At 44.7% G+C, this 12977-nt stretch overlaps 1 protein-coding gene across 1 annotated transcript in view; it reads right to left on the bottom strand.

Moving 5' to 3' along the window:
- The window catches only part of PTDSS2 (phosphatidylserine synthase 2), a 434628-nt gene that overhangs the window by 172708 nt on the left and 248943 nt on the right, over positions 1-12977 (bottom strand). The window contains exon 7 of the mRNA XM_078682890.1: positions 7870-7983. Within this exon, the coding sequence (XP_078539016.1) occupies positions 7870-7983 (114 nt within the window). The remainder of the gene's footprint in view (positions 1-7869; positions 7984-12977) is intronic.

The raw sequence follows: 12977 nt of genomic DNA, 5'->3' as shown, positions 1-12977 counted from the left end.
AAGACACATACACACACGCACACACGCACGCACGCACACACACATACACAACCCGCGGCCCCCCCCACGCGCGCGCCCACACACACATGCTCTCTCCCCCTCCCCCCCCCGCAGCTCAGCAACCCACTCACCGGCTTCCTTCGTGCGGCGGCTCTCCTCAGCTGCAGGGCCCGGCAGCAGGACTCTTCTTCCCTCCTTCGGCACCGGGGCGCAGGGTAGGCTCCTGCCTGCTCCGGTGCTCCAAACACGGCTCCAATCGCGGCTCTTCCGTGGGAGGCGGGGTAGGCTCCCGCCCTCCTACTTCCTGTTTCCGGTTGCCGCGCCAGCCTGCCTGACTTCCTGGTCGCAGGCTGGCAGAGTGACGGCGGTGATTTGCGGTATTTATTTATTTAGTTATTTATGCATTTTTATATAGCGCGGACTTTACCCGAAGGCGGTATTTATTTATTTATGTATTTATGCATTTTTATATAGCGCGGACTTTACCCGAAGGCGGTATTTATGTATTCATGTATTTATGCATTTTTATATAGCGCGGACTTTACCCGAAGGCGTCAGAGCGCTTCACATTAGGAACAGAAATGAAACATAATGAGAAACATTACAAAAGAACAGGTTGCAAAAACATACATTACTTACATAAGGTAATAGTGACAATGGTGAGCAAACAAAATACATGAGGTAGTAAAAACTATGAGCAACCAAAAATACATGAGGTAGTAAAGGTAATAGTGACAATGGTGAGCAAACAAAATACTTGAGTAAAAATTGTGAGCAATCAAAATACATGAGGTAGTAAAGGTAATAGTGACAATCGTGAGCAAACAAAATACTTGAGTAAAAATTGTGAGCAACCAAAATACATGAGGTAGTCAAAAGTGCACAAGAGGAAAAATTGTGAGCAACCAAAATACATGAGGTAGTAAAGGTAATAGTGACAATCGTGAGCAAACAAAATACTTGAGTAAAAATTGTGAGCAACCAAAATACATGAGGTAGTCAAAAGTGCACAAGAGGAAATGAAAGTGACAAGTGTGCAGTTATAAGAGAAAACAGAGTATAATTAGAGGTATAGTCCTGCAATAAGTGCTAGACACTCAGGCTCAGGAACAAGCGTTACATGGGCAAGGTGGCACTTGTGCAAGTATCAAAGGTAAAGACATGTGAGAGGTAGCAGCCATGTGTTGCAAGGGCAGAGTGGTGTGTGCATGTTACAAAAGGGCACCGAACACCAGTACATGGAAAATACTGCAAAAAGGCAGACCCTCCAATCACAGGCATACACTGGGAAGGCACTTCCATGGTCATGGAAAGTAGAAATTATCAGTAGTGGGAAGTCTTCCTCAAAAATAGCAAGAGGACGTGAATTACTTTTGGAGGTGTCTCTGGAGGAGGAGAACTTTGAGGTCCCTTTTGAAGGCCTGGGAGGAGGCGGTGGTCCGGAGCTTTTTTTTGTCCTCTCGCGGTTTGTAAATACAAAACATATTGCATTACAAATGCTATAGGTATCACATTTGCGAAAGTTATAACTATTGGCATTGTAAATGACGAAGCTATTAATTTAGCTATTTAAAAAAAAAAGAAACATAAATAAAAACTTTGCCATTTACAATACCAATAGCTCAAACTTTCCTAATGTGAGACCTATTGCATTGCAAATGCTTGTTAATGTCTACTTGCAACCATTAATAACAGCTCTTGCAAATATGGGCTGCAAAATCTTTAATTACGCGGACGATACCCAGCTGTTACTCAGCATCGACAACACAGAATCTGCCCAGACCCAAGCCCAAAATATCCTCAATTTTACAGTGAGTTGGAGGACTACCAACTCAAAACAGAGGTCCTGGTTATCCCTGCAACTGAATCTCCCTGGAGTGATCTGTCCTGGCCCCAGGACCTAGGTCCAACCCCTAGACCAAGCTCAACCGTTAAAAGTCTTGGCATAAAAATCGATCACGAACTCTCAATGGCCAACCAAATTTCATCTGTGGTGGGTACGTGCACGGGACTAATTAGACAGCTTCGTAAACTGGTCCCCCTTCATTCTACTTCCACACGTACGATTGTTTCAGCCATCATAATCTCAAGGCTGGATTACGGGAATGCCCTTTACCTGGGTCTTCCCCAGACATTGGTAAGTAGACTACAAGTAGTCCTAAACGATGCAGCCAGGTTGATCTTCAGATTACCTAGACGGGACCATGCCACGCCGTTGCTGTACAAACTGCATTGGCTCCCTATAAAACAGAGAGTGAAATTTAGAGCCTCTGCATAGCCCATAAAGCTATACACGGCCTAGCACCGGTCTACATAAAAGAACGCCTTGAGGTTTATACCCCTGGACGCTCATTACGCTCTTCCGAGGCACAACTGCTGTCATGCCCTCGGTACAACCTCTTGTCAAAAGGTGGGAGATCTTTCTCAGTGCTGGTTCCGCAGCTTTGGAACAAGCTACCTGAGCATCTCCGTAAAGAATCCAACTTGCTCCACTTTCGGAAATCACTCAAAACTCTCCTGTTTAAAGAAGCATTAAACACAGGCTAGCTCCTTGATGTTCAGTGCCCTTCACCATCCTTGCAGTCAGCTGTTCTTCTCCCCTGGTTCCAAGCGCTAAGAGACCTGTCGGTGATTTGGCGCTGTATAAATCGCAAATAACATAACATAACATATAGGATCAGTGATACCCCGTACCTTCCATGTTGGCCATGTTCTGGAACTTTACAGATATGACACATTTGCGTTTAAGACCCAGGTGACGTCGGCACTACAAAACGGACACCCAAATCACTTGATTTCTTACATAGCTCATGACGGAATAACGCCCACAGCGACGGAATCATGGTTCAGAGCCTCGCGCAGCACTGGCATACGTCAGTCCAGCACACTTCGCTTACGCTTCCAGGAAAACACAACAATACAACATTGTCCAGATTTCTATTGTACTGATTTCTTAGTTCCAGGTCTAGTTGTCAGAACGGCACCTACACACACACACACACACTCCCTCCCTCATGCCTGGTATACACCCACTCCACACCCATCCAGCACATGTGTCACTACAAACGTGACCCTACCAATAAAAAAGACGAGTCGCACGTGCTCTACGCCATTTTAGAGTTGCTCCCATCGCAAGCGCTGTGATGGCCCGTCCTAGTGGTTCGGACGCCTCATGTAGGCCCGAACCACCGAGTACAACGGTCCACCACTACGTGAGTGGCCTCTTAGGTCACTGAGTTAGTGGTACCGCAAGGACTGAGCGGGTGATGAACCTGCGATGAAGATAGGTGCACGAATATGTCCTTTCCTATAACGATATCAAGACTCTGCACCATATGTCAGACTTCTTGGTGGCAGAGCGGGACTGCATGACATTGTAGAAGGTGTCCTGTCCACGAAAAGGTGAGCAATGAGGCCTGGGTGCGCAACGGAGGGAGCCGATGGGTTGCAGCAGACAGGATACAAAAAGGCGGCGCAGCGATTTAGGCGTACGCAGTCCTATATACCGTATCTTATTGCATTTATATATTTTTTTCCAATAGCAGGAAAGTTTTTTAAATCGGTCAAATGTCCGACGCTCGTGATGATCGAAACCACGTATATCACTTCGCATCACTTGCTTTCACAACAGAATATAAACATTACTACTATAGTAATTTTTCAAAAATCGAAGCCTATTAAACAAGTTGGAACTGTACAAATAGTTGTTTTTAAATGCGGAAGGGAAGGTGTGTGAAAGGGCGATGTAATTCTACTTCACATTAAGATAGTAACAATTACAATTTGTGGACCCTGGGGGTCCTTCTGGGACCCCCTAAGCAGGTCTAGAGGGTCAAAGTATTTCTACCCTTCCCCCTTTATACCGTTTGCACATTTATTCCACTGACTTCTTCAGCCTTGCTTCTACTAAGGCACAAAATGGCTGCCAACAGTTCTTGATTTCGAATGTTGACAGCCACTTGACACCAAATTAGTGTTCAGCGCCTGATCGGAAGGGTGCACACAGAGTCCACAGAGAGAATATATATATATATATATATATATATATATATATATATATATATATATATATATATATATATATATATATATATATATATATATATATATATATATATATATATATATATATTCAAATCCCCAGGAAAGAAAACAGCACTCGGGAGGTTCCTTCTCACGGAGTTTAGTTTATTAGATTACAAGCTACACCACAGACGCGTTTCGGCGATTTGCCTTCATCAGTGTGTGTATGCACACGCACAACCAGGTACATATATCTTAGTAAACATTCAAATCATGTAAGGTATACACCCCTTGGTGAGCATAGAAAGAGGACTACATCCTTCCCCACAAGTGCGGACTCCATCTTGTAATGGTCAGAATCTACCATATACACTACTCATGATGGATGCAATGAGACATTACATAACCTGTAGATAGGTCTACGCGCTATAGTGGAAAAGGTAACATATATCACTATGCTGGGGTTGCATTGAAAGATAAAGCCATGGATCGGCAATTGTCCTCCAGAGATACTCTAGCTCATTAGAGGTGGGTCAAGCTCATACATTTGAATGGATGTATAACCAAAATAATAAAAAGAAGGAGTCTATGTCAGCATGTATAAACTAAGAGAAGGTCAACATAGAGAAAGTGCCATATCTAGATTGACTGAAATACACAGCTCAAGTGCTATTTAGGAATCAAAGAGCCCTTTGAACCTATAGGTTACCATTACAATTGCTACGAACCAAAAGTCCGCATTCATGTGCCTAGATTCAGTGTGGCCACAGTTATCCAATCTAAGTTCATCATATTGGTGGTTCTGTCAATTGTCTTAGGTCCATACAATATATACAGTATATGCAATTCATACAGTAGATCCACAAAAGTTCAACAAACTGAAGCCTGTCCTATACGTAGATATATAGACAGTACGTACATCATTTGCCTAAGTGAAATACCATCTCCTCTCCGCTATTCATGCCTTTGGGCCATTTTGTGGAAAGATCTATAATGTAACGTGATTCTAGCCTACGTAATCGTCGTAGGCAATCTCCTCCCCTAACTATATATATATATATATATATATATATATATATATATATATATATATATATATATATATATATATGCATGCTTTTAACTGTAATTTTCTCAGGAACTACTGAACAGATTGACACCATTTAAGAAAAAGGCACGAGTCTGAACTGAGGACTACATCTCTGCCAAATTTAGCATAATTCCGTTAAGCAGTTCGGGCTGTAGCTGTGGCTAAAGGCCCTATGGGAAAGTGCTTGGGGGAAACATGTTTTGGAACCCCTTTTTTTCCCTCGGCCCCCACTTGACTAATCACCCCCTTTCAGGAAAGGAGCAGAACGGAGCTGGCCATTAGTTTTGAAAATTTCGCAAAGGTTCATCAACCCATCTGTTAGAAGAAAGAGCACTCACGGGGGTTCCTTTTTACAAAATCCATTTATGTTTATTCAGTGAGACAAACATGACGCGTTTCGGCATCTGCCTTAGTCTGATGTTTGAATCGCGCGCCATTGACATTGCGTTCATTTCTACCTTGTGAGTCATGTGACACAATTCATTACATGAATATAGAAAGCGGACCAACCCGTGATCTGTTTGTTGCCGAAAATACAGCGCCATCTTAGTATCGATACAGCTAGTAATTCACACAAACCTAACAGTTGGCATGTTTCAATTAATTACATTTGATCGTCACTTTGAGACGCATTAGTATCAATAATTCCGCAATGGCAGCAAAGTTTTTTCATACAATGTATACCATCGACCATGTTTTATATGCATGCATCACACCATGTATTGGCCTTCAAATTTGATACCTTCCTAGTTTATAAAGCCATGTATCTGCAAATAATGCATTTAAAAACGACAAGTTTCTGGATGAAAAAACTTTGTAACACAGGAACAAAACATAATAAAAACAAGATAAAAACATTTTCAATTAACTATTTTAAGTTAGCTTCTCAACAATTATTCTCCCTACAATTTATCTAAGATCACCTAGGTGTACTGTAAGTTCCTCACCACTATTCATCCCATTAGGGATTTTAGTTTGGAGGTCAATAATGTACCTACTTTCTAATCTCCATATGCGCATCACTCTGTCACCGCCTCTTACATTCAAAGGGCCCGAATCAATGCCAAAGTACCGCAATAGATCCCTATTGCTACGATGTTTCTCTAGGAAATGCCTGGCCACTGGGTGTGTTACATATTTCTTAGTGATGGGCCGCATGTGCTCCAAGATGCGTACTTTGACTTGATGAATGGTGCTACCAATGTACTTAAGCCCACAGGGGCACACCAAGCATTGCACTACGTATGGAGTATTGCAATTAATGAACTTGGTTATGTTTTTACTCTTCTATAGGCCTGGTACATTGTATGTTAGTGTTCTTTTACTAAAGGCACACGCCTTGCACTTTCCACAGGGATAAAATTCCTTCGTACCTTTTAAGGTCCCTGTGGATTTAGATTCCAGGCCTAAGTGACTATGCACCAAACAGTCTCGTAAAGACCTTGCTTTCTTGAATGGGAGTTGGGGTGATGTGAGAATAACAGAACCTATCACGTTGTCAGGATATGCCAGTTCTTTCTGAGAATTAATCTCAGATCATTGGCATCCGAGTATGTTGTTATCATCCTAAATTGTGATGGGTTTGCATTGCGTTTGACCTTGTCCTTCTCCTTCAGTAAATCCTTTCTTGGAATGCCTTCTACTCTCTTTAAGGTCGATTCCAATAGATTTGCATCATATCCTCTCATTAAAAATCTGTCATAACTGTCTTTTACTGCAAGCTTGTAATCTGCCTCCTCTGTGCTGTTCCATTTTAATCTTAAAAACTCTCCATATGGAATGCTTTTTATTAGTCTAGGGGGGCGATTACTCTTGGCGTGCAATATAGAATTGCCCGCTGTCGGTTTGCGATACAGAGACATCCTGGGCTTCCCTTCCACAATAGTCACCTTTAATATATATATATATATATATATATATATATATATCCAACAAACACGCCTCCGATGAGAAAGATAAGAGGCCACTTGGAGAAACCTTGGAAGCCGTTTATTTAGACAGTGCAGGCATAATGCATTTCGACAAAAATAGCCTTCCTCAGATGCCATGGCTGCAGAGATGAAACTCCACCCACGCCTTTAAGTATCCTGTGTTGATCCTATTGGATGGGATATTGCATCCCCAGGTCACATGCTTGTACACCCCAAGTAGTCAGGATTTCACTACAGTTCCCAGAAAGCACCGCTCTCTGTTGAGTGTTCAGTGGGGAAGGCAAATAAACGCAAATAAACACGATATATATATATATACACGGAAAGCAAGGGAAGTTAAAAACCTGCTATCCAGTACTAAATTATACGCCATAGAAACATGAAAAAGAAACAGTTTAAACAGAACACTTACAGCACAGCACTTTAAGACAACAACCTAGGTCAAAATACATACATCGAAAGCACTATGCTGTTGCTGAAAAATGGAGAATCGGCCATCCCATGCCCAATTGGGGGAAAAACAGAAAGTCCATCTGGCACATTCCCATATGCACATAAAACACCACCAGATGTTCCTAAATGAAGCTAATTGTCCTTTATACGGACAAACCTCTGCTAACTGCACACATTTAACAAAAGATTTTCTCTGTGGTCTGATACAAAAGGGTAAAATGAGTTCTAGTCCCTTAACAATGGTTCAAAGCACTACGGAAACACCAACATAACTGGTCATAACATTAAGCCTTTTGTCTTACAGTACATTATTAGAGCATTCACTGTCAGCATACTAAAAAATATAAGATGTTTCCATAACGCTGTACTTACATGATCCCACCAACATTCACTAAAGTTTGGTAGCTGATGTTCCAGACTATATTCAAGGAACTCAAACATCACACTGATGATCATGCACATCCACCAGTCTCGAATCACCAATGTCTGGAGAGGTAAAGCGAAAATGTGTCACGAAAAAAAAAAAAATTCTGGGGACATTGAGATTGTTATTTGTCTTTTTCATAGACTGCAACTCAACAGTGCATATAATCATACATATTAGTTATAGTGAAGAAGTGTAGTTATAAAATATTGTATTAGTCATCACAGATGTTTTTCACAGAGCTGCATTTAAGATGCTCATTATATATCTTATACTGACGGGCCTCAAACTCCATCTCCATTACATATAAGGAGTAGTTTCTTACCTGTAACTCCAGTTATGTAGTAGGGGTATCTCTGTGATAGTTATAATCATTTTAATAGTCCCGCCAATGTGCATGGACCCCGGAGCACTTCAATAGATATAGTCTCTTAAGTTGTACTCTTCTGCAGTCCTGCATAGACACTTAAGTGATAACAAAAGACATTAATGCAGCCTGAAAACAATTAGGCTACTCTGGCCATTACTTCATCCTGAAGTGAAAAAGATAGCCAGGTAACAGTTAAATGTAACTTTTTGACTAAGTTACACACATTGAGAAACTCCCCTTCACAAAGATCCCTTTTTCATGATAGAGATGAAGGGTTGGACAGACAAGCCCCATAGGTTACCATTATGTGTCTGTAAATGGATACCATGCCTTTAAGAAACCTTCCAGAGACCCTCGGTATCCCATGATGCACAGCCAAAGGCCAGTTACTTTCAGTTCTTTTTGAAGGTGTATAAAGCAAGGCCTGCTGCATTCAGGATATCACAGTTTCATCCACGGGGAGGAGGGTGGGTTGCTTATTTTATCACATAGATATCCCTACTACAGAACTGTAGTTACAGGTAAGAAACTACTCCTTCTGTAGTGGGGGATCTCTGTGTATAGCCATAATCATGTCAATAGAATGACAAGACTATCCCCAAAAAACAATCCCAGCGGTGGAAGAAACCAACATACCCACTATTGCGCAAATAGATTCCTCAGGGAAGCCTGCCCAACCTGAGCATCTGCCCTGGCATCAGAGTCCAGGCGGTAGTGTTTAGCAAAGGTATGGACTGACTACCAGGTTTGAGCTTTACAGATTTCTGCAATAGGGACTTTACGGAGTAAAGTCGCTGCAGCAGCTTTACCTCCGGTAGAGTGAGCCTTAGGCTTACTAACTAGAGTCTTGTTGGCTTTCTGATAACACAACTGAATACAGGACACAATCCACGTAGAGATGGATTGCTTGGAGGTAGCAAGACCAGTCCTAACAGAGCCATAGTTAACAAACAACTGATCCGATCTACGAATCTCCTTAGTCTTATCTAAGTAGAAATTTAACACCCTTCTAACATCGAAAGAATGAAGGGACCACTCAGCAGGAGAGGCAGGATGCTGAAAAAATGTGGGTAAAGAAATCGTTTGATTTACATGAAACTCTGACACCACTTTAGGAAGGCATTTAGGGCGAGTTCTCATGAATACCTTAGAAGAATAAAACACAGTGTAGGGCTCTTGAGAACAGAGCCCCTGGATTTAACTCACCCTGCAAGCTGATGGTATGGCTACAAGCAAAGCTGCTTTCCAGGACAGATGCTGGAGAGAAGCCTTATGAATAGGATCAAAAGGCTCCCTCATCAGTCTAGAAATCACCACATTAAGCTCCCACGGGGGTGAAGGACGCCTAATGGGAGGAAACACCTTCTTCAAACCTTCCAGAAAATCTTTGATGACTGGGATTTGCAAAATGGAAGTTTGTGAAGGGCATTTCCTATATGCAGTTAAAGCTGCTAGGTGAACTTTAATGGAATGGAAATTGAGGCTAGATTGAGCCAAATGCAGCAAGTAAGGAATAATGACATCTTCCTTGCAGGAGGTAGGATCCGCCTCCTTAGAGTCACACCAAATGCAAAATCTCTTCCATTTATATGCGTAGAAAGTCAGTGTAGATGGTTTTTTCGCTTCTTTTAATATCTCTCTGCAGTTCTGAGGGAGATTTAAATGTCCATACTGCACTAGCTCAGAAGCGATGCTGCCAAATTCAACGACGAGAGGTTGGGATGCACCATCTGCCCTCCGAACTTCGTGAGAAGGTCCGGCCGACACGGAAGTCGAAGGTGCGGCAGGAGAGACCGGTGTAGTAGATCGGTGTACCACCACTGACAAGGCCACTCCGGAGCAATGAGTATCATCTTGGCCCGTGATTGGGAAAGTTTGATCAACATTGTCAGGATCAGGGGAATGGGTGGAAAAGCATAGAGAAAGCTGTTCGACCAGTTGATCCACAGTGCATTCCCAGCGTCCCTGGTTGGTAGAACCTGGAGGCGAAGTCTCGGCATTTGCTATTTTCTGCTGTGGCAAACAGATCGATCTCTGGAGTGCCCCATCTTCCGAAGATTTTCTCTTTATTGCACATAGCCAGTCCCCCTGATGCAACTGAGGGTAGATCTGGTGCAGGGAAAACATGTAGAACTTTTCTCTGCTGATCCATTTGTTCGCTTGTCGCAAATCGAGAATGAGTCTGAATTCGTTATGGTCCTTCTTGCGTACGAGAAAGAACCTGGAATATAGAACTTGTCCCCTCTGGGTAGGAGGAACCAGTTCTATTGCCCTTTTTCTTAACAGGGTATCGGCCTCCACCTGAAGTTTGCGCAACAGGTGTTGTGAGCAAACTGGTGGTATCGATGGAGGAGGGCTGGTGAACGTAGACAGTATCCATTGCGAACAATATTCAGCACCCAATTGTCTGGAGTAATGAATGTTTCCCCCCACCGGAGTGGGCAACAGAAGAGGGGGAAGTAACCTTTCCGGGCTTGGAAACCACAGGGGTCTTGTTCCCTGGTGTTGACTGCAGGTTAGCCCTTCCTCTCGACTGGCGTCTCTGAAACGGCTGAAAAGGCCATTGAAACTGTTGCTGTTGTTGCTGTCCAGACCGACGGTCCTGCCCGCGCTGGAATCGCTGAGAGGAATAACGCAGTTGGAAAGGGCGGAAATTCCTATGCTGCCACTTAGGCTTTTCCAAGCCAACGGCTTTGAGGGTCTCAACCTCAGCCTTCATGCGGGCCATCTTCTCGCCCGCATGGGAACCAAAAAGGGAGGTTTGCGCTGCTGAGCGTCCGGTTTTAAGGAGGTGAGACGCACCAGGAATGCCGTCGGAGAGCAACACCATGGCAATAGAGGCAAGGAGAGGGGTGTCCGCTGCCGCGCTGATAATCTGTTTAGAGACCATCAGTCCCTCATTGAGTACCTCCTGAAAATCCTCACATTTGTCCCTAGGTAGGAGGTCCATAAACTGGTGAAGAGACTCCCACAAGGATCGTCGTAACAGCAGGGCAGTAGAACTAGCCGCCTTCATCGATGTGGCTGCAGTGTTGCAGACTTTCCTCCCCGCAGAGTCGAGCTTACGGCTTTCCTTATCCAGAGGGACTGTAGTCAAAAGGGCCGTAGCATGCTGCTTCTTTGCCGCCACCACGATGACTGACTCAGGGGAGGTTGAAGGGGGGGCTGGGGAATGCAGGGTCAGAGTCCGCGGGACAGTAATTCTTCTAGAGCTGGTTTCACCAAGGTAGGCGTAAGGAACAATTCCATCCCCGGTTCTTCCAACCAGGGTACCAAAGGAAGCAGAGGATGAGAGGTTTGCCTCTGTTTTAGCGTTTCGAAAATCACTGATGTAGTAGGAGTAGGCACAGACAGCAAAATGCCCTGTTTTGCTGCTCCCCTCACAAAGTGTGGCAATGTCATCGACAGGTGACACTCTCGGAGGTGGAGAATCCGGCAATGTGGGCGAGTATCTCCCTCCACTAGAGGACGCCATGTCCCTAGTATATCGAGAACGTGATCTCCCGTGACAACGGCACCGGTGAGACCTGGTAGAAGAACGGTGCCGGCTGCGAGAAAGATGCCTTGGCCGGGACCGTTATCTTGGCCTTCTAGGTTCTGCAGAGATCACGGGCACAGGTGGAGCTGCCGGAGGATGAGGAGGAGGCAGAGGTGGAGGAAGCGGAGGAGGAGGCGGCGGAGTTTTAGGAGGCGGCGGAGGAGTAGGAGTCCTGGGCCACAAAGGCAACTGACCAGGAGCCACAGGCTGAGCAAGTTCCAGTGTCCTAGTGGGAGAATAGGTCCTGGAATACTCAGAGTTCAAGGTAGCTACTACCCTTCTCCATTTTCAGGCTGGCCTTGAAGAAGGAGCCATGGATGCAGTGGCCCTTGACTGAGAGCGCCGACGATGTCATTATCTAGAACTTGCAGACGTTGAGAGGCTGACCACAGAGGGCGACTGGTCTCTTGACGTCGAGCTACGATGGTACCTCCGACGTCGACCGTCCACTTCTCGCTGTCGATCCTCTTCGTGACGTCAAGCTTCTCCTCGAAGTCCATCTTCTCCGCGACGCCGACCTTTGCGTCGATGTCGACGGTGAGCGCCGGTGTCGCCTCAAAGGCGAGCGCTGATGTCTCCTAGACCCAGATCGACGGTGATTATGTGTCGACGTGGACTGGGATGTCCTAGACGTCGACCTCAGCAGAGTTCTCGACGTCCGTCCCGTCGACGTTGATCTTCGACGTTGCTTAGACCCAGAGCACTGAGTCGACGGGGAGCATATCGTCGTCATACCTGGTTTCGACGTTGATGTTGTCGCCTTCGACGTCGACCGGGACCAGCGTAGTTTTTGAGCCTTTTGTCGACTAGGGAGCCCGCCAGAGGCCGACGCATGGGTTGTGGAGGAGGAAAGGCTCTCTCCTTGCCCAGATGTCCCACCTGCAGCCTGTTGTCTTCTCTGCTCCAGGCCTTGAAGACAAATCTTCTCCCAGTCACTCCCTGTCAAGCCGGGTCCTCCTGGAGAAGGAATTACAGAGGGCGCAGGATTCAGGAACATATGAAGTAGGTAGACAGAGAATACAAACTCTGTGGGAGTCAATTTGGCCTTCTTCCTGCCACATTCAGGGCACTTGTCAAACAAAGATGGTATTTTGACAAGAAAAATGTGGGCTAACTGCCCAAAAAAGACAGCAAAAGGAAGGGAAAGG

The sequence above is a fragment of the Lissotriton helveticus genome, chromosome 3_1 (assembly GCF_964261635.1).
Source record: "Lissotriton helveticus chromosome 3_1, aLisHel1.1, whole genome shotgun sequence".
In the NCBI taxonomy this organism is placed as follows: domain Eukaryota; kingdom Metazoa; phylum Chordata; class Amphibia; order Caudata; family Salamandridae; genus Lissotriton; species Lissotriton helveticus.
Note: the sequence above shows the minus strand (reverse complement) of the source record. Positions and strands in the feature narration are given on the sequence as shown.